The following is a 22906-nucleotide window of genomic DNA, read 5'->3' as shown; positions in this document are numbered from 1 at the left end:
TACACGGAGACTACTAATGGTATGCCTAATAATAAAACATTCATAATAAATTTATACCATGCATTTTGACAACTCTTTGGTTTATCATACACCAATAAACAAGACATATATATTTAATTTGAGCACATATTATTTCAAAATTCCTATTAATTTGGAAAGCTTGCAAGCAGGGCCTCATATGTCACTTTATTAACAAGAACTATGAAGTGACAATTTCTAATGATACGTCTTATTTTTCCCTCAGATTTTGTTCATCTTATTTTTCCCTTAGATTTTATTATATAGGTAAGAACGTCTCTGTAAAGACATACATGTGGACATACATGCTACTTTTGTTAAAAATACACACCTATCGGCCGGGCGCGGTTACTCAAGCCTGTAATCCTAGCACTTTGGGAGGCCGAGACGGGCGGATCGCGAGGTCAGGAGATCGAGACCATCCTGGCTAACACGGTGAAACACCGTCTCTACTAAAAACTACAAAAAACTAGCCAGGCGAGGTGGCGGGCGCCTGTAGTCCCAGCTACTCGGGAGGCTGAGGCAGGAGAATGGCGTGAACCCGGGAGGCGGAGCTTGCAGTGAGCTGAGATCCGGCCACAGCACTCCAGCCTGGGTGACAGCGCGAGACTCCGTCTCAAAAAAAAAAAAAAAAAAAAAAAAAAAAAAAAAAATACACACCTATACATGTATGTGTATATATATATGATAGCACATAATTAATAAATGTTATTTTCCTCCTTCTTGGAGGTTCAAAAGATTACAAACACAGACACAATATCATTTTGAGATCTAAATTAATGTTTTATTGTTTTTCTTCATAACATGACTTATACTTAATTCCTACTAGAGTCTGATAAGTATCTCCAAATTTAGACATGTTCTGTTTTAACTAACAGCTATTTGTAGTACCTGACAACTAATATTCCTGTAACACATACAAAGGATAATTATGGTTAATACAAAAAGGAAAAGAGTTTAATCATAAAGGACAATAATTGATTAAATTTACAGGGCTATGAGAACATTTTTAAGTAACCAAAAGCATTCTAGTTATGTCAGCCAGATAATCTATAACAGAAGTAAATTTCAACTGATGACAACATGGAAACATAATTTAAATGTCAAAGTAATAAATCATAGGTTTAAAAATACTTCTATTAAATCATGTGAAATCCCATTCCATAATCTAAAACCAAACAGGGCCATAAGAAAATTCTACTGGAAGTCTTAGATTCTAAAATAAATTAGTAAATTCATCCTAACTCTCTACTATTACTAAACTATTAGTTATATCTCTATGGTTTTATGAATGGAGTAGCCTCCATTTCTATTTTCAATTTAACAGATCAAGTTCAATCCTTTGGTGTCATTTAATATTTAACCTTCTTTCCATCCATCCATCCATCCATCCATCCATCCCATAAAATTCATCCCATTCCATTCATGGGGCATCTATTATGTACCTACTATTACTGAAGGATACTCACTATTTTGTATGAAAGGCAGCTTTCAGAACCTGACTGCCAAGATCACAAAAAACACCTAAGCAGATAAAAGTGTTCCAGGCCTACCTCACCCTTCATTTTGCACCTGCCATTTCAACTCACACCCTTCCACATAATCACGAGCAACTCCCTCAAACTCCAGGCACATTTCAAACTATATTTATCTATCCTAAATGCTACTTTAGCTAACCTGATCAACAGAGGCATGGTCATGCCAAAACAGCCATTAATAAGTTAATCTATTATTCCCCTTAACAAGTAGCAACTGTGTTTTCCTGCCTAATTTTTAAGCTGATCTTATTTAGGAACAGAGCCTTAATGGAGAGAACTGAGGTAGCTGAATGAGTATGGGCTTGAAGGAAGGGGTGTGGCTCCTGGTCTTGGCTTTTTCCTTAAATAGCTATGCTATTTGTTTTCAGAAAACAATAATGACTAACATTTACTGGACACTAAGCATATTCTAGGTACTATTTTATATGTTATTAACTGATTTAGTCCTCAAAATAACACTATGAGGCAAGTACTATCCTATCCCCATTTTACAGAGAGGAACCAAAGCATGAGGATGTTAGCTTTTTGTACAGGATCACACTGCTTGTAAGTGATAAAACTAGAATCTGAACAAATGCAACTGACTCCAGAGCCAAAGAATTTAACCCCATTATCACACTGCATGCCTGGTCTAACTCACAGAATTGTAAAAATGAAATGAGACTCTAAGAAAGTGCTCTGAAAAGAACATTCTATTATTTGCATTGGAAAAAAAGTTAGTCTATAAAAGTGACAAGGAAAAGGTTTCAAGCACATTAACAGTAGGGGCAGTATTGCTTTTCTTCAGATTAGTCTTCCTAGATTACATCAAATCACATATATGGATAAATAAACACCAATCCTGATGACATCAACCATAAATTATTGTTTACAAATTTAGTTACTTTAAAAAAAAAATTTTTTTTTTTTTTTTTGAGACCGAATCTCGCTCTGCCACCCAGGCTGGAGTGCAGTGGTACGATCTAGGCTCACTGCAAGCTCCGCCTCCCAGGTTCAAGTCATTCTCCTGCCTCAGTCTCCCGAGTAGCTGGGACTACAGGTGCTTGCCACCAAGGCTGGCTAATTTTGTTTTTGTATTTTTATTTTTTATTTTTTTGTTTTGTTTTTGTATTTTTAGTAGAGACGGGGTTTCACCGTGTTAGCCAGGATGGTCTCGATCTCCTGACCTCGTGATCCGCCCGCCTCGGCCTCCCAAAGTTCTGGGATTACAGGCGTGAGCCGATGCGTCCAGCCATTACTTTTAAAATTTATATTTTACACTGCTGTTTGTTAAGTAGCACTGCTTTCCAAATTAACTAATAGCAATAATTTGATATTAGGAACAGCCCAATTTTCCTAATAGAAAAATAAAAAATTTTAAATGAGATGTTTAATATAAAATGGTGCTAGTTGAAATGATGCAACTGAATTTTACTTGAATGATTCTTCACCCAAAAATTTAAAACTCACCAAATTCAAAATTACAAAGTATAGTGGCTTATTGGAAGGCACAGTAATGAAATATTTCAATTGGCTAATACTGGAATTCTGGACTGTATATGAATTTCATTTATTCCAACTATGCCTTTTCCTCCAACATGACAATAATTTTTGTCTTTGATATAAATGATTAAGATAGTTTTACTCTAACAGCTTAATACATACACAAACTTCAATTCTACTTATCTGCCTGGGACTTATAAATTCCTCTATCATAAAGGCCTATATTTTCAACAATTTTTCTTTTCTAGCAACTACTCAATATTTTACCATGTATTTAGCCAAAACAGAAAAAAGATCATTTCTAGTACAATTCTTATCTATTTTGTTTTCTAGAATTTGCTACCTCTAGAAAAAGGAATTGATCAATGTTGTGCAATATTAAAATAATTTACTATGAATAATTTACCTACTTCTAACAAAAATACAGATATCACAAAACGAGTCAGTACTCCGCTTCAGTGTTACTACTCCCCTTACCATATTAATTCACTTTTCTAAAAATCTGTGTTTTTCTCTAATTTAATTATTTCTAGTTTTCTCTTATGGACAATATTTTTTCTTAAACTAGATTTACTTCTGGTATCTTTTGCCTTTTCCCAAGTTTGAAGCAAGTAACAGTTAGTAGAACTTTTGCAGTTTATCAAACCAATTTCCTCATTTTATGCATTGCTTTTCAAAACGTTACTCTTCCAAATAGTACTCTACTCTGTCTAGATCTCTGAACAAGTTAAAACTGGAAACCCTTAATTATATTAAATTTTAGTGCAGCAAAAGACTAAATATGGGATTTCCTGAATTAAAACTGGGCAGAGCTTTAGAAAAATAAGTTACTTTCATACCTAAAACCTCTAAAAAAAATAAAATGAGTAGAAATCTTTCAAATTTCATTTTAGCTGTCTGCAAATAAAATGCAAAATCAATATTATTATTAAACTATTATAACAAGAGAGCCCATATTATTTAATAGTTTGGACCTAAATGACATAAGGACTAAACTAAATAATTTGGTGGTTGCATTCAAAATGCTAACAATTCATTTGGTTTATAAAATTGCATTAGTTCTAAATATCTATATAACATGTCAACAATTTCTGAGCAAATGAAGATTTTCACAATAAAGACATTCTTTATTGTGGACTTTTTTGTGAAAAAGAGAAAAATCAGATTGACCACTTTATATAAAATTTCCACATAAAGTCCTCAAAAACAACTAGTCCTGAAAAAACAATTCTAAACTATGTTGGCTTAGTTATGCTTACCCTTGCATGCTAAGCAAATACACCTATAAAGCAAATTATAACATTTACTGTATTTTATCTTTTGAAAATGTTTCGGATAAGCAGTAAAAAATACATAGGATTAATGTATCCTCCTAGAGCAATTCTTTGTCCTTATAATTCTCTTGGAGCAGTAATCCTCACCTGGCCTCTTTATTACATAAAGTAAATCAGACTGTATGGAAGTAAATCAGTAAGAACTGGCTGGTACTTATTGTTGATTTATATGGTATTAGTGTTTTTTTTTTTTTTTTTTTTTTTTTTTTTTTTTTTTTTGCCATTTCATTCAGTCCAAAGTTGTGGTTTTCTAAGAAAATATTACATTTCATGTTTCCAAACTATGAGGTGCTCAGTGAGGCACAAGTACAACCAAGAGATAAAGAATCTTATAAAGAATTACAATGCATGCTCTGTAAAGAAAGTGAATATGAAACTGGCACAGCAATATGGATTTCATTTTGTTTGTTTTTATCCTTTTCCTGATTCATATGCTGAAATATTTTACTACTTTAAGTCCCTTTTAATAATATTAACATACAAAAAGCTACATTCTACATTCATAGAACCATAAAATTTGGGAGATCCTGAAATATTATCTAATTCATTCGGCAGGGAAATAAAGCACACATGGTAGACAACAATTTAAAACTCAAATATGGGAGTAAATATACTCAAATCAAAAGTAGATGGTTAGACAGGTAGAACTTTAACAAAACATTGAAAGGAATTAAATTTATTTCTTAACCAACTTACCCAATTTTTGTCTTCTCTTTTAACTTAGAACACGTTTTTGTTTTTTTGCTGTCTTTGTCCTTTGGCTTGGATTTCATCCTTCTACCTTTCTTTTCCTCTTTTCCTTCAACTGAAGCACTAGGAAAGTTTTCAGGGCTCATTACTCGTGGAATATTGCGTTCCCCACGCTCCTTTGCTTTTGCTATGGCCTCTGATATTATACGATTAGCCTTTTCTTGCTTGCTTTCTGATTCCACCTTTTTTCTCTGCTTCTTCTCAGACATGACCCTCACCTGGGTATTCTGCAACTTAGTATATGTCCCAGAACCATCGCTCTTCTTGGAAGATGGAGGCTAGAGAAATAAAAATATTTTTTATAGAATATACCAAAGTATATCTAAAACAACTGTCACAAAGGTAAAATTACATTAGCAAATATGTGAGAGCTACAAACAAATTTAAATTAAAACATCTTGCTTATCAAGAAATTAGTACAGATATAAACAGCTCAATTGCTACTTTTAAAAATGAAGGTTAAAGAATAATAATATAGATTCATTGGTATTTTCATAGCATTCTTGGTTAGTTGATTCAAGTTTTGTCCTGTAAAGATAGTTGATTCAAATTTTATCCCATAAAGAGTCTCTGTATTTGGAATAAAAGTCTTTTCTTTCCTCTTCCCTCCAAAATTCTGAACATTAATAAATTTTTAAATAATTTTAATTTAGAATTACTCCACACAGTTTATTATGACTTTTAGAAAAATAAAGCCTCTGCTTTACGACTAGAACCTGAACTCATTTAATATTTAAATGCAGCAACATAGCTAGTTAGTAAAGACATTCTCATACTTAAAATTAGAGAAAGTTTTAGTTTTCCCATGAAAGAGTTAAATGTGAAAATTATTTTTCTTTTTCTATATCATAATTATTTTGCTCAAGCAATTTGGGAAAGAAACAAGTTTTATAGTTTTACATTAAAATTATTAATATTTAGCAATATCACAGGAAGCAGATCAAGAGCATTTTAAAAAGAATTTCCTCTTCAAACACGCATTCATCCACATATACTTAGATCACAGTTTTGTTATGTTCTTACCCGTAAACATGCCTCTGACTATAGCAAAGGAAAAAACCATCAGGAATTTCCAAACACATTTTCATGCTGATTCCAGTGTGCTTCACTGGATATTTTTTCTATACCTGCCTCATCAAAGGTTTCATAGCAGTGCTGCAGCACTGGGAAAGGAAGGAGGGTTTAGAATTGCTCTCTAAAATGCCACCTTAAGGCCTACAGGCTATAACAAATAACCAAGACTCGAGAAAACAGCAACAAGCTCAAGATGGCGATGCAGTACGACTCCCGTAGCAGCAGCCAGTAATAAGGAAGGTTATTCAATCCCATTAGCCTTTTAGCCCAAAGAACCCCTCCTCCTCCCACTCATTCAGGCTTTCACTTACCCTTCCTCTTGGCCTCTTCACTGAAGACATTTTTGGCGTCAGACAAAGGCTTGCCCTCTGCTTTTTCACCACCCCAGGCAGTGCTCAAGAAAAAAGCATTGAAAGAAGATTCCTAAATGGCCTATTTAGCAAGCTGCAACCAAGAGATGCACAACCCTCCACAAATACACATTTTGATTTATCAACACATTTCTGCCTTAGCAAGTTTATATCTACTGTTCATCCTATTTAGACATGAAAAAGGCTGTAAACACTCCTAAAAAGCTGAGTTTCCTCAATAGCTGTAAGCAGATAGCCAGATTCCAACAAAGCACAGAAAGAAATGAATGCACAAAGCATCAAAATGCATCAGCATGAATATTAGAGATGTCGTTAAAAATACTGACTCCTTCTGCGGAAGTAGGCCAGCAGATGGTGCTACCAGTTATTATTCCATTAGACTCTGCAATTTAACCCCCAATGGACTGTTCTTCCCTCCATGTAACACATTAACTCTCACTCTGCCATTTCCTACAGTAAAGTTTTAAAAAATATACATAAAAATCTGATTTTAAAAAATCACCTGAGAACTAAAACTGTGGTGAAATGGCATTATGTGGCTATCAGTATTAAAAAAAACCAAAAAACAAAAAACAAAATCCAAAGCAGTTTTTATTGGAGAAAAATACTTTTCTCAAAGATACTCTAAAATATTTAAAATATGAAATAGCTGAAGATTAGCAAAGGGTTAAAAAGCAGGTCATGCAAATGAACCCAAAACAAGTTTAAGAAATTAGATAAGGCTTCTTATTATTTTTCTAACAAAAAGCTAACAGTGTTATTTTGAAAATACAGAAATGAAGCTATTTTCATTTGAATTATAAAAAGAGGCTTAAAATTTTGAAATGAACAAATGAGAACGGTTTATAAAGATTACTAACAATGTTAAAATTGTTTCATCGTCTTAACATGGACGAATACATTTTTCGTAACACAAAAAACTCAAAACCTTTCTGACCTTTCCTCCTCACCTTCTATTTTAACTGAACTGATGAGTTTTTCAGGTAAAACTGTAGGTTTAGTTCTGTAGCAAGTCAACTTGAATTTGAACATCAGTACAACTTTTCTTTCTATAAAAATTGATTCTATTTTAGTAAGCAATGCCCTTAAATCACTAAAACAAAATTTCACTGCTTCAAAATTCAAGTTTACCTCTTTCATCAATGCTATTTTTTCAGTTGGTCCTGGTTAGTCATCTGATATCACTATAAAACGACACTGGGTTCCCCCCTCCGCCCCTTTTAGGTACCAAAGGCCTCAAAACAGAAACAACGCTATCTGAACAGGGCTCCAGAAAGACCCATCTGGACGGCATGAGAGATTAAAGGCAGAGGACAAGTAAGGACAAGGAAAGGATATGACTTGAGACGTCATCAATGTGAAAATAATAACAATAACGAGATAACACTTACAGACTACTTACTAAGTGCCAGGGATTATTCTAAGTATTTTACATTTAATAACTAATTTAATCCTGATCAATAATAGGGTAATAACAGTGATGATGGAGACAAGGGGCCGGGTAATGAAATACTCTTGATAGTAGCATTACAAAGTGACAGAATGGAATTGAGAGAGCAAACAATTACAAAAATCATTATGATAATAGGAGCTAAAATGTAGTGTTTACTATGTACCAGGCACTATTCCTAGTATTTCCTATATATTGACTCAATCTTCAAAACAACCCAGTGAGATAGGTACTAATGTTATTACCATTTTATATATGAGGTTACTGGGGGATAGAGAAGTGACTTGCCCAAGATCACACAGCTATTGAACAGTGGAGCAGGGATTAAAAGACAAAGGGGTCTTGTTAGGGAGACCACACTCTTAACCACTCTTAACCACTATATTTTAATCATGTTTGGTTCAACTATCATAATTTACAGAGATTAATTTGAGGACAAAGGAAAGTAGTAACATTCTCAAAATTGCAGAGATACCAAATAATAAGGCTAGGATGGATTTTTATTTTTTCCAGTGCCCTTTCAAAAGTGTAGAAATCAACTAGACATAGGTGAGGCATGGCTGAGGAGCAGGAAGAGCCAGTACTTGGCTTCTCGACCAAGAAAAGGTAAAAGAAGGCCGGGAGTGGTGGCTCACACCTGTAATCCCAGCACTTTGGGAGGCCGCAGTGGGCGGATCACCTGAGGTCAGAAGTTCAAGACCAGCCTGACCAACATGGAGAAAAACTGTCTCTACTAAGAATACAAAATTAGTGGGGCCTGGTGGTGCATGCCTGTAATCCCAGCTACTCAGGAGGCTGAGGCAGAAGAATCGCTTGAACCTGGGAGGCAAAGTTGCGGTGAGCCGAGATCACGCCACTGCACTTCAGCCTGGGAAACAAGAGTGAAACTCTGTCTTAAAAAAAAAAAAAAAGGAAAAGAAATAGGAAACCTAGTTGAGAAAAAGAATGTATATGTGTGTGTAATAAGTTTAATTCTTTTCATACTGAGTTTGAAATGGAGATCTCTAGCAATTTGAAATTTGGGACTGGATCATGAGAGAGAGAAGTCAGGTCTGGAATGTAAGATGTGGATTCTCCTGCTGTTCTCTTCCATTACCCTTAATTCACTGACACTATTCACAGAACCTAGGAGGATTTCCAAAATAACTCACTTCTCTTATAAAGTTTTTCAATAGATCCTATTACCTGACTCAGAATCCCAACTGTTTAATAAATCTTAATAGCAGACAGCAGAGAATCTATGATCAAATATTTCCTCTGCTACTAGAATACAGCATTTTAAAACCATATTCCCACAGAGTATCAACTGAGCTGTTAAGTAACTGAACATTTTAATGTTGGTCATTTCCCAATTCATACACACAAACGTACAATGTTATGGTTTTTCTGCCCTTTTTCCCCCATCTAAGCAGTCATCAAATTCTGTCAAATCTACTTAATTGTATTTTGTGTTTTCTTCCTCTTCTCAGTCCCCACAGCTCCTACTTTATTAACTTCTACTTGTTATATTGTGGTTATGTAGGAAATGTTCTGATCTGTAGAAAACATATACCAAAGTCTTTGGGGATGATGGATTACTAGGTCTGCACCCTATTCAAATGGAGTAAAATAATTTCTTTGTACTACACTTGCAATTTTGCTGTAAGTGTGATAGTTTCAAAATACAAAGTATTTAAAAATTTAAAATAAAGTCACAGGCCTTGCTCCCCCATGAGCTTGTATGATTAAGATAATAGGCCGGGCACAGTGGCTCATGCCTGTAATCCCAGCACTTGGGGAGGCCGAGGTGGATGGATCACTTGAGGTCAGGAGTTCTAGATCAGCTAGGCCAACACGGTGAAACCCCGTCTCTACTAAAAATACAAAAACTAACTGGGCATGGTGGCACATGTCTGTAATCCCAATTACTCAGGGGGCTGAGGAAGGAGAATCACTTGAACCCAGGGGGCGGAGGTTGCAGTCAGCTGAGATCACGCCACTAGCCTGGGCGACAGAGCGAGACTGTGTCTCAAAACAAACAAACAAACATATAAACAAAAAAAAAATACATAAAAGGCACATGTATTAATATCGTATCCAAATGTACAAGAGATGATATCATACGTGATATGTTATTTTGATAGCACCTGGAAGGAATATATGGAAGACACTAGATATCATATTTCAGTATTGGGGAAACTCAAAGATTTATACTATAAGTGTTTGTCAAAGACAGATCATGACCTAATAGCAAGTCATGATATACATTTAAAGGGTCCAGAGAACCACTAAAAAAAAAAAAACAACAAAACAAAAACAAAAAAACAAATAGAGTAGAAGAGGATGGTGTCAGACCCTTATGCATGCACTTCATGCCTCTAATAAAATTAGAAATTTTTCACACTACCTGTTACTCGCCTTTTCCTTCACGAGGAAAAGAAGCAAAGAGATTTGGGAAAGAAATTAGAGGTTTTAAAGTCTGAGTGGGGACTTAGGTCCTTTCTCCTCTGGTGAAATAATTTCACATGTATACCCAACAGTCATATTGGGGAATTCCTCCATTTCCAATATTTTAGTTGTATTAATAAAACTACTGAATCACTAGTGTGTGGATATAAGTAGAAATTATAAATTTTCAAAAAGAGAAGGGGAAAATGATCACATGACCACTGTACATTCAGAGAATAGGTTCCTCTCCTGGCAGGCTGGGGTGGTGAAGGTTATGTACACACACACACACACACACACACACACACACACACACACACACACGTGCATATCTAGATAAAGAAATGTTCTACTTGACACATTTTTTTTTTTTGAGATGGAGTCTTGCTCTGTCACCCAGGCTGGAGTGCACTGGCCAGATCTCAGCTCACTGCAAGCTCCGCCTCCTGGGTTCACACCATTCTCCTGCCTCAGCCTCCCAAGTAGCTGGGACTACAGGTGCCCGCCACCACGCCCAGGTACTTTTTTTGTATTTTTAGTAGAGATGGGGTTTCACCATGTTCGCCAGGATGGTCTCGATCTCCTGACCTCGTGATCCGCCCATCTCGGCCTCCCATAGTGCTGGATTACAGGTGTGAGCCACTGCTTCCGGCCCTACTTGACATATTTTTTAAATACAAAGAAATACAAAGTCCCAGATATAATTCCTTAGTAAAAATAAAACACAGAACAATAAATTTTCAACAACAGAGATATAACTGCATGTAGCTAAAATTCTCCCAACCTTTCTCAAGAGAGAGGAAGACTCTTAACGCTTTAGGCTTAGAGGACTAGGTGGATGGAAGTTTCAATGGAAGAGGACATAAAACAGAAGAAAGATAGCAAGCCTTGAGCAAGGATGAGTTTATCTTCCTAGAGAGACAATGTAGAATAACATAAGAGAACCAGTGGTGAAACCCAAAAACACCAAGTTTCAGGAGCTAGCAGATGAAGAGGAGCTATTGAAGGAAAACAACAAGAAAATGCAAGAATGGTAAGATGAGTATCAGGAGACAGTGGTGCCATGGAAGCCAAGAAAGGAAAGAATTAAAAGCTCTGCAGTCAAAAGGAAAGTATCTTAAAGTAATTTGGTATTATAAAGATAATTTAATAAGGCATTTTACTTCTCTTAAATTGTTTATTGTAAACTGGTGTGCTGGTTTTTAGTCTCCTTTTAAAAATAGAAGCATAATAATTATTTACTTAAATATTCATATGAAATCAACCTAGAAACAACAGATTTGTAGTTAATTTTAGTAATATGTGTCAAATATGAGTATGGTGGCTTCTTTTGATTTTTATTTAATGCATACAACATTTTTTCTTCAAACTATCAATAAAGACATGCTTAAAGAGAAAAGAGAAAAAACTGATCCAAGAGCAAATTATAATGTCAGTCGTTTTCTGAATTTTACCCTTAGATTTGTTTTCAGAGGTTTTCATGGAAGTGGAACAATTATTTCACTTCACTTTCTTCACATCTGTGAACTGCCATGCTCACAAATTAAAAGGTTTATTTTCGTCTTGTGACTTGCAGTAGTATTTAGGTTTATACTTTTAGATAACCATGACATTCTTTTTTTTTCAAGTGTCATAATCTTAATTTGCATTGACACAGTAACACTTTTTAAGGATTGGCTTTATTTTAAGCTTTATTTTATTCATTCACATAAAAGTCCAAATAGTAGGTGTTCATACAAGTTTTGTTTCTTTTTTAAATACAAATGTACATATAGCTTACAGGAAGCACAGGGGAAAAAGGAACTTGTTAAATGTGATCAACAAAATCCAGATGTAATCAGCAAAATGGGGATGTAATCAGTAAAATCCAGAGTGTAGGAAACTCCATAGGACAAAGGACTCTATTTCTTCAACAAAGAAATTGTAAGAAACAAAACAAACAAAAAAAAAAAAGGGAACCACAGAGTAAATGAGACTTAAGACTAATTGGAATGACAAAATAGAAAAAAAAAAAAAAAAAGAAATTTAAAAGACCTCAAGAAAATGCAACACGTGGAGCACTGCATTTGGTTTATATGTTTTCTAAGTGTAGATACTGGCCTGAACCAGTCAACTGTAAAAACAAATTTACTTAGCAACTGGAGCAACAGAAAATCTGACCAGATATTCTGATTATATAATAACTATGGTTATCTTTTTAGGTGTGAAACTGGTTTTGCAGTTGTGTTTTAAAGACAAAAATCTAAGGCAGACATGGTGGCTCATGCCTGTAATCCCAGAACTTTGGGAGGTCAAGGCAGGAGGATCACTTGAGGCCAGGAGTCCAAGGCCAGCCTGGGTAACATAGCAAGACACAATCTTTTAAAAAGAAATTTAAACTTAGCTAAGTGTGATGGTGCACATCTGTAGCCCTAGTTGCTTGGGAGGCTGAGGTGGGAAGATTACTTGAGCCCAGGAGCTTGAGGCTGCAGTAAGCTATGATGAGCCCCTGTACGCAAGTTGGGTTGGGTGACAGAGCAAAACCCCGTCTCAAAGTAAAAAACAAACCTCAAACCGACTCCCCCAAATTTTTGTCTTTTAGATGTATAAATCAATGTATTTTTAGATGAATGATAAGACTAAGATGTACTTCAAAAATATCCATGGAGGGGGTGGCTATGTTCATTAGAGGGCAGTACAACAGATGCAACAGTAGCCATATAAATTGATGGCTGTTGGTAGCTGGGAGATGGATACTCTACTCCTGTGTAACTTGAAATGTTATATAATATAGAAATTTAAAATTTTATATTCTGGAATAACAAGTAGTTTGGCATGACAAGGAAAGTAGATGCCTATGGGAGAATAAGCAACAAGGACTAAAATATAACAGACTAGAATATCAACACTGTCATAGGTTATGTTAAAATATCTAGACTTTATGCTGAAGGAATTAGGGAATTCGTAAATGATTATATAGAGAGAACAGGATCACACTTTAAGACATAGGGGTACTAAGTGGTTTTGATAAAAAGGCCAGAATAATTGATAAAATATTATTGGTTTAGAAAAAGGTCATACCTGATCTAAAAACAAATAGTATTTAATCTATTTTACATTAGTTTGCAGTACTTTTTCAAGCAAACTTGTTGCTTCCAAATAAGTCAAAAGTATATTTTTAAAACATCAAATCACAAAACCTCACCAAGTTCACCACTTGCTGAAAACATTAAATATGCTGAATTCATCAGTCCATAAATTATCCCCAATACTAAAAGCTATTCTCAGCATAACACTGCGATTAAGGGAATGGGTTTTTGAGCCAGTCAGCCCTGGGTTCTGGTTCCATCATTTATCGGGGCCTCAGCTTCCTCAACTGTAAAATGTAGATAATAATAGTATTCACCTAATAGGGCTCTTGTGAAACCTAACAGATAATGCTGTAGAGTGCTTTAGCATGGTGTCGGGCATCCAAATACTGAGAGATGTTAGGTATTGTTATTGTTATTGCTGTGATGTGATACTGTGCTCTTCTCAGTACATCATATCGGGGAGTATATATCAGTGTCTTATTATTATTGGTGATGTTACCCTTGGTTACTTGGTTAAAGTAGTGTCTGCCAATTTCTTCTCCATGTAAATATCTTTTTTTTAATAATAAATACATATTTTATGGGAAGATATTTTGAGACTAGGCAAATATCCTGTTTCCCATATACATCTGCCCAGTAATTCTAGCATTCATTGATTCTTGCCCGTAACAATCATTACTGTGGTATTTGCCTAACGGAAAGTTTATATTTTCATAATTCCTTCCACATTTTAAATTGGAATTCCACTCTAAACAAGAGCTGTCTCTTCTCCCTTTTAATTTATTCATTCATTTGTACCAGTATAGACTCATAAATTTCGGCTCACTGCAAGCTCCACTCCCTAGGTTCAAGCAATTCTCATGCCTCAGCCTCCCAAGTAGCTGGAATTACAGGTATCCGCCACCATGCCTGGCTAATTTTTGTGGGTTTTTTGTTTTTTTTTTGAGACAGAGTCTTGCTTTGTTGCCCAGGCTGGAGTGCAGTGGTGCAATCTCGGCTCACTGCAACCTCTGCCTCCTGGGTTCAAGCAATTCTCCTGCCTCAGCCTCCCGAGTAGCTGGGACTATAGGTGCATGCCACCATGCCCAGCTAATTTTTGTATTCTTAGTAGAGATGGGGTTTCACCATGTTGGTCAGGCTGGTCTCGAACTCCTGACCTCATGATCAGCCCACCTCAGCCTCCCAAACTGCTGGGATTACAAGCATGAGCCACCGTGCCCGGCCTCATGTTTCTATATATTTAGTAGAGACAGGGTTTTGCCATGTTGGCCAGGCTGGTCTCGAACTCCTGACCTCAGGTGGTCCACCTGCCCTGGTCTCCCAAAGTGCTAGGATTACAGGCGTGAGCCACCATGCCCGGCTGCTATTACTTTCTTTCTATGGGTTATAATCTGACACTATGATTATTTATTTGTTCAAACTGTCCTAACTTTGGCCATTTACAGCTCCTTCAAGTTGGTTCCTGTGTTCATAATCCCACCGTATTTCAAGCACTTCCTTATTTTCTGGTACTGTAAGAGATTCCAGTTTTATGGTAAGAATAGTTTAATGGTCAAGATGGAAGTTGCTGAGATGGAAGCCACACTACAGTAGGTTAAGAAGCAAATGGAAACTACATGTTCTCACTTACATGTGGGAGCTAAACAATGGGTATACACAGACATACAGGGTGAAACAACAGACACTGGAGACTCTAAAAAGGTGGAAGGGTGGGAGCAAAGTCAGGGATGAAATACTACCAGTTGGTTACAATGTACACTATATAGGTGATGAGTACACTAAATACCCAAACTTCACCACTATTCAAATATCTATGTATCTCAACTGTACTTGTACCTCTAAATCTGTAAACATAAGACTTTAAACATCTAAAAATAATTTAAAACATGACTTTAAGTAAAACAAAAAGTGAAATTTTCTATTTTCAAAATACATATACATGTTTGTCTACATGAATATATATTAATATATGCTGAATGAATTAGGGAATCAATAAATGACTATATAGAGAGAAGTAACAGGATCAAATTTTAAGACATAGAGTTGTTAAGTGGTTTCAATAAAAATCCATCTATGGGGACCAGGCACAGTAGCTCTCATCTGTAATCCCAGCACTTTGGGAGGCTGAGGACTGCTTGAACCCAGGAGTTCGAGACCAGGCTGGGCAACACGGCGAGATCCCATCTCTACAAAAAAATTTAAAAAGCAGCTGAGCCTGGTGGCTCACACTTGTAATCCCAGCTACTCAGGAGGCTGAGGTGGGAGGATTGCTTGAGCCCAGGAGGTCAAGGTTGCAGTGAGACTTGTTTCACACCACTGCAATCTACCCTGGGCGACAGAAAGACCATACCCCCCTACCTCACCAGCACCCCTCCCCCCCAAAAAAAGGAAGAGAAATCCTAAGCATGTCAACTGAGCCCTTCCAAAATTCATCCAACAGGCTCTTCTTCAGCTTGCACTAAACCTCTCTAATTGAATATTTCCAATTTAAATTTGTGAACTGGTGCTATCTCCTACATTTCTACTGACTTTTTATTTCAGCTTAATATCTCTTCAGGTACCCTACCATTAGTTCTTAATTAGACACTCCCTTCTTAGTTGAATGAGCATACTTAGAAATGTTAATTTTAAAAAAAATCTCATGGTCCAGCACGGTGCCTCATGGCTGTAATCCCAGCACTTTGGGAGGCCAAGGCAGGAGGATTGCTTGAGGCCAGGAGTTTGAGACCAGCCTGGGCAACATACCAAGACCACATCTCCACAAAAAGAAAAAAACTGGGTGTGGTGGTGGGCACCTGTAGTCCTGGCTACTTGGGCAGCTGAGGCGGAAGGATCCCTTGAGCCCAAGAGTTTGAGGCTGGAGTGAGCTATGACTGCGTCACTGCACTCTAGTCTCAGCAACAGAGCAAGATCCTATCTCTAAGAAAAAAAATAAAATAAAATTTAAAAATCTTATGAAGCTGAATCTACACGAGTATGCATGTGTGTACACACAAAACAACTACTTAAGTACAGCCATCCATTGCTTAATGATGGGGATACATTCTGAGAAATCTGTCATTAGGCAATTTCATCATTATATGAACATCATAGAATACTTACACAAACCTAGATACTGTATAGCCTGTTGTTCCTAGGCTACGAACCTCTATAGCATGTTACTGTACCTAATACTTTAGGCAATTAGAATTCAATGGTATTTGTGTATCTAAACATAGAAAAGGTATAGCAAAAATATCATGAAACCCCCATTTGTATATGCTTCTATTGTTAACCGAAACATTGTTATGCAGCACATGACTGTATAGAATAAATGGCAGATGCCTTATAAAAAAAATGAGTGTATAGTGTAATAGCTGGCCCAAAAGAGCAAACGCAATCCTAATACTGTACAAACAGAAATACAGTCTATAGAACAAAGGAGGTAGTAATTATGCTGTACTCTAGTCTCCCCATGAGAAATGTATTCTCTTTTGGCTTAAGAGGATCATGAACTAGATCACTCACGCAGACATATTATACGAATACATACTGTTCACCAGATACTGCTGTTAAGTGCTGGGAATAAAACAATAGGGGAAAAAAAATTCTTTTTTTTTTTTTAGATAGAGTTTCGCTCTGTCACCCAAGCTGGAGTGCAGTGGCACGATCTTAGCTCACTGCAGCCTCCGCCTCTCAGGTTCAAGTGATTCTCGTGCCTCAGCCTCCTGAGGCACCACCATACCCAGCTAATTTTTGTATTTTTTGTAGAGACAAGGTCTTGCCATGTTGGCCAGGCTGGTCTCTAACTCCCGGCCTCAAGTGATCTGCCCATCTTGGCCTCCCAAAGTACTGGGTTTATACGTGTGAGCCACCATGCCCAGCCATGAGGAAAAAGTCTCTTTTCTAATATAGCTAACATTTTAGAAAGGGACCAGCCTGACCAACATGGAGAAACCCCGTCTCTGCTAAAAATAAAAAATTAGCCAGGCGTGGTGACGCATGCCTGTAATCCCAGCTACTCAAAAGGCTGAGGCAGGAGAATCACTTGAACCTGGGAGGCGGAGGTTGCAGTGAGCCGAGATTGCACCACTGCACTCCAGCCTGGGCAACAAGAGCGAAACTCCATCTCAAAAAAAAAAAGAAAAAAGGCCGGGCGCGGTGGCTCAAGCCTGTAATCCCAGCACTTTGGGAGGCCGAGACGGGCGGATCACGAGGTCAGGAGATCGAGACCATCCTGGCTAACATGGTGAAACCCCGTCTCTACTAAAAAAATACAAAAAACTAGCCGGGCGAGGTGGCGGGCGCCTGTAGTCCCAGCTACTCAGGAGGCTGAGGCAGGAGAATGGCGTAAACCCGGGAGGCGGAGCTTGCAGTGAGCTGAGATCCAGCCACTGCACTCCAGCCTGGGCAACACAGCGAGACTCCGTCTCAAAAAAAAAAAAAAAAAAAAAAAAGAAAAGAAAAGAAAAAGAAAGAAAGGGAGGTAAGCAAATAGGATAAACATCAGGCAAGGGTAAAGGTTATACAGAGAAAGAAAAGAGGATGCTGTGATGAAGGTGATAGGGCGATCATTTTAGAATAAGTTCAGTCTCCTGGAGGAGGTACCATTAATACTGAATTTTGAATGAAAAGAAAGAACTAGCCATGTAAAGATCAGAGGAAAGATGAATTAAAAATTATCTTAAGCAGGTGTGAGAAATCATCTACAAAGCAAAATGACCAATATACTGGTTTATATCTTAACAATAAGTTTCCCTACAACATTTGCACAAACTATACTTTCTAGTCTGTTCATCTAGAAACTGTCCTATGTGTAGAAGTGAGTACTCTGTACCTCAAGTTCTCTCCAGATCTTATCTGTTCAGGTCCTACAATTTTAAGTTTATTTCTTCTAGTAATGGCCGATCATCATTATTCTCAATGGTCTGATTGTCTAAGACAGTGTTTATGAACTAAGAGCTGTAATCTCATTATGGGCCTTCAATTCAGTGGATAGTAACCAACATTCTTTATAAATGAAGTAGATGAGTGTTTTGTGAAACACTGGTTATATCTTACTAAACACACACACACACACACCACTACATATATATATTTAGAAACATTTATAAATAGACACATATACTGAAATCCAGTCAATAAGTTTTCAAAACACTACTCTTTTTTTTTTTGAGATGGAGTCTCGCTCTGTTGCCCAGGCTGGAGTGCAGTGGCACGATCTCAACTCACTGCAGGCTCCACCTATCGGGTTCACACACCATTCTCCTGCCTCAGCCTCCCAAGTAGCAGGGACTACAGGTGACTGCCACCACACCCAGCTAATTTTTTGTATTTTTAGTAGAGAAGGGGTTTCACCGTGTTAGCCAGGATGGTCTCAATCTCCTGACCTCATGATCCACCCACCTCAGCCTCCCAAAGTGCTGAGATTACAGGCGTGAGCCACCGCACCTGGCCCAAAACACTATTCTAAGAGGTCAGTGAATTGCTTCCATTTCATTTAATGCCATTCAACACGATAATTATATTGGTCTGTCCTATTTTGGAGATTCCTTGTAATAAAAGTGTAACTATGACTATAACAGTTTTCAGTGGGTTTCGTGAGTCCTGCTGGCAAATTATTAAAACTGAGGGTACTTTTGGGAACCCACAGAACTTGTAGTTGGTGTCAGAAGTGAGGACAGTCTTGGGACTGTGCTAACTTTGCAGTTTGGCTAACTCTGAATACTGCTTCTCAATGAAAAAAAAAGTTTGGTGGCAAAATAAAGAGATCTTAATCTGCTATATTCAAATGCAAATTCCAATTAAAAATATTTTTACATTTTTATAAAACTTATAAAATAATGAAAACTAGGATTGGCAATAATTCCATGCTATCAAAGACTTATCTATAGGAAATCTGAACTAAGAAAACTGCTTCCTTAAATATCCTAGGCGTTCCCATTCCATCTGTACAGAGGAACACATCTATGTGACAAGATTCAATATTCCTACACACATTTTTAAAAATTGAGCATGTTTGACTTAAGAGAAAAAGGACACAAGAAGAGGAACTGCATGACAGTCCATTTAAAATATCACATGGAAAGAAATTACTTTTTGAGGCTTGAAAGAAGTTCAGTTCTTTAAACAAATATTAAGGCCGGGTGTGGTGGCTTACGCCTGTAATCCCAGCACTTGGGGAGGCAAAGGTGGGCAAGATCACAAGGTCAGGAGATTGAGACCATCCTGGTCAATACGGTGAAAACCCATCTCTACTAAAAATACAAAAAATTAGCCGGATGTGGTGGCAGGAGCCTATAATCCCAGCTACTTGGGAGACTGAGGTAGGGGAATCGCTTGAACCCGGGAGGCAGAGGTTACAATGAGCCAAGATCGCACCACTATGCCACTGTACTGTAGCCTGGCGATAGAGCGAGACTCCGTCTCAAAAAAAAAAAAAAAATTGAAGGCTTATGAATCAGGTGCTACTTGATGTTAGAACAATGGACATGTAGTCTCTCAGAAAGAAATTTATAACTTGACAGTACAAAACTATCACCAATGAGTAAAATGCAGAGGGAATCATAGTTAATATTCTTCATCAGCATGTTCCCTCCCTTTAGCACCTCCTCTCCAACACTGTTCATATTGCTTTTGGAAGGCTCTAAAAATGGAAAAACAGGGTGGAGTACTATTGAATAAACCCATGGTTGGAGAGTAGATACACTTGAGAAAATATGATTGGCTACGTAGGAAGGGAGAGGGTTTCTGTAATTCTAATCACAGAAAGAGTTCAAACCAAAAATGCTAGGGAGGCCGGGCATGGTGGCTCATGTCTGTAATTCTAGCACTTTGGGAGGCTGAGGTGGGCAGATCCCCTGAGGTCAGTAGTTCGAGACCAGCCTGGCCAACGCGGTGAAACCCCATATCTACTAAAAATACAAAAATTAGCTGGGCATGGTGGTGCACGCCTGTAGTCCTATCTACTTAGGAGCTGAGGCAGGAGAATCCTAGCTACTCAGGAGGCTGACAGAGGTTGCAGCGCAGAGATTGCACCACTGCACTACAGTCTAGGTGACACAGCGAGACTCCATCTCAAAAAAAAAAAAAAAAAAAAAAAAAGCTAGAATATTCATACAACAGAATGAGTTGCACTAGACAGGCTGCTTAGTCCCATTCAATTCTGGGATTCAATTCTAAGATTCTACAAAAAAGTGTTGATATTTAAAATAATCAAGAACATGCAATTAGGTTATCTTACCTTCCATAACAGCATAATAGAGTCCTGATATAAAATACTTTCCTAGTTATTTAAAGTAGCCTGAGGAGCACTGGGAACCTGATTTTCTACTGCAACCTCAATGAATAAAGACCAGGTAGACTACACAAATATCAATTTGTTTGTGTATTGTTGAGTAAAAAATGTTACTCAAATCCCACTATAATTAAAAACAGAACACAGGATTACAGATGAAAATTAACATTTATGCAATGTTTGATAGTTTACAGAGGACTTTAATCTGTTAAATGTTATCTCATTTAATTCTTCCAAACTCCTAGGAAATGGCTATAGTGGTGGTAGTGGTACTTGTCATTACCATTTCAAAATGAAGGAGTCTTAGCCAAATTCCATAACCTTTCCTTTATACTAGTCTGCCAGTGTATCTCAGCCTTTTCTCTCTTCTCCCTTATTTTTCACACAATGAACACATTCACCACAGTAACCCATCTCAACACTTAGCTGGGAGTGAAAGGAGTGGAATGGCATGGACTAGTAAATTCTCTCTGAAATTCTGAGAGGAGAGAAGCATCTTTCCTGCCTACCTACCTTCGACAATCACTATTCTATATTTTTCTTTCTGAAGACGTATGTTAATCATTAACACATAAATCTTAAACTCAAGAAAATTGAAGGTACAAATATACGAGAAAAAAACAAAACAATTTCACTGGAGATGATTCACCTAAAACCTTAGTTTGGCTTAGAAAGCTCTAAAATTGCCCTATAATTTACAGAAAACTGCAATCCTAGATTGGATCTGATCATTGTCTTTAAAACTTAGAAGACTGATTGGTTCACTCATTTCATATTCATTTAACACGTACCTGTTGAACTAAGCGTACTGTTCAACAAGCACTGTTCCCAAGCACTTCCCATTACTTTGTCACCTACTTATATTAAGGGATCCTATGATTAAATCAAATATTCTGCTTTCAAAAATGACTTGTTCTAGTATCTACCAAGGCTAATCATTTTATTGTGGCAGGCAGAATTCTAAGGTAAACCCCCAATGAACCATGCCCTTGTGAAACTCTTCCCCTTGATTGTGGGCTGAACCTGTAAAAAATGTTGGAATACCACAGGATATGTGGCAAAAGTGAAAGGATTTTACAGATATAATTAGTGCCTATATCAGTCTACTTAGTGGTTGCCAAGAGTTAGGGATAGGAGATTAGGGTAGGAGAGAGGTAGGTTTGGTTACAAAAGAGCAACATCCTTGTGGTGATGGAACTATACTGTATCTTGGCTTTGGTGGTGGTTTCATGAACCTACACACGTGATAAAATTTCATGAAAATAAACACACAAACACATGCAGATGAGAGCATGGAAAACTGGGGAAATCTAAATAAAGATTGGTGGATTGTATCAAGTTTACTCAGATTCACAGTCAAGTCAGTTTCTTGACTGTGATACTGTACTATAGTTTTGTTAAGATTCAACCCTTGTGGGAAACTGAATTAAGGATATACTGAGGCTGGGCGCAGTGGGCCACGCCTGTAATCTCAGCACTTTGGGAGGCTGAGGCAAGTGAATCACTTGAGGCCAAGCGTTCAAGACCAGTCTGGCCAACATGGCAAAACTCCATCTCTACTAAAAATATAAAAATTAGCCAGGCATGGTGGCACACACCTGTGATCCCAGCTACTTGGGAGATTGAGGTGTGAAAATTGCTTGAACCTGGGAGGTGGAGAGTGCAGTGAGCTGAGGACATGCCACTGTACTCCAGCCTAGACGACAGAGCAAAACCATATCTCAAAAAAGAAAAAAAAAAAGCATACATTGAATATCTCTGTATTATTTCTTACAACTGCATGAAATCTGCAATTACCTCAAACTGAAACTTTAAAAAAAAAAAAAAAGTAGTTAGAAAAAAAGAGAGCACTTAGGCCTTCCGCTGGCCTTGAAGAAACAAGCTGCTAGAGTTCTACAGCTGCAAGGAAATGTGTTTTGTCAACAATCTCATAAGCCTAGACCCTGAGCCTCAGAGGAGATACTGCAGCCCAAGTTGACACCTTGGTTGCAGTTTTGTGGGAACCTAAGAACCCATCTAAGCTGTACCCAAACAGCTGACCCAAGGAAGCCATGAGATAATAAATGAGTGCCATTTTAAGCCAGACTAAATATGTGGTAATTTGTTACTAATAGA

At 37.3% G+C, this 22906-nt stretch overlaps 1 protein-coding gene across 15 annotated transcripts in view; it reads right to left on the bottom strand.

The window, feature by feature from the left end:
• The window catches only part of CHD9 (chromodomain helicase DNA binding protein 9), a 295589-nt gene that overhangs the window by 114936 nt on the left and 157747 nt on the right, over positions 1-22906 (bottom strand). For 11 of the 15 annotated variants that reach the window (XM_030924817.1, XM_030924812.1, XM_030924809.1 and 8 more), the window contains one exon: positions 5069-5400. In XM_030924817.1, the coding sequence (XP_030780677.1) occupies positions 5069-5400 (332 nt within the window). Of the gene's footprint in view, positions 1-5068; positions 5401-6145; positions 6405-6507; positions 6891-22906 lie in introns of those variants that run through there. The other 4 variants (XM_010358189.2, XM_010358197.2, XM_010358205.2 and 1 more) reach the window with 2 other exon arrangements.

The sequence above is a fragment of the Rhinopithecus roxellana genome, chromosome 20 (genome assembly GCF_007565055.1).
Source record: "Rhinopithecus roxellana isolate Shanxi Qingling chromosome 20, ASM756505v1, whole genome shotgun sequence".
NCBI classification, from domain to species: domain Eukaryota; kingdom Metazoa; phylum Chordata; class Mammalia; order Primates; family Cercopithecidae; genus Rhinopithecus; species Rhinopithecus roxellana.
The sequence above is the reverse complement of the archived record's forward strand: the minus strand, read 5'-3'. Positions and strand labels throughout refer to the sequence as shown.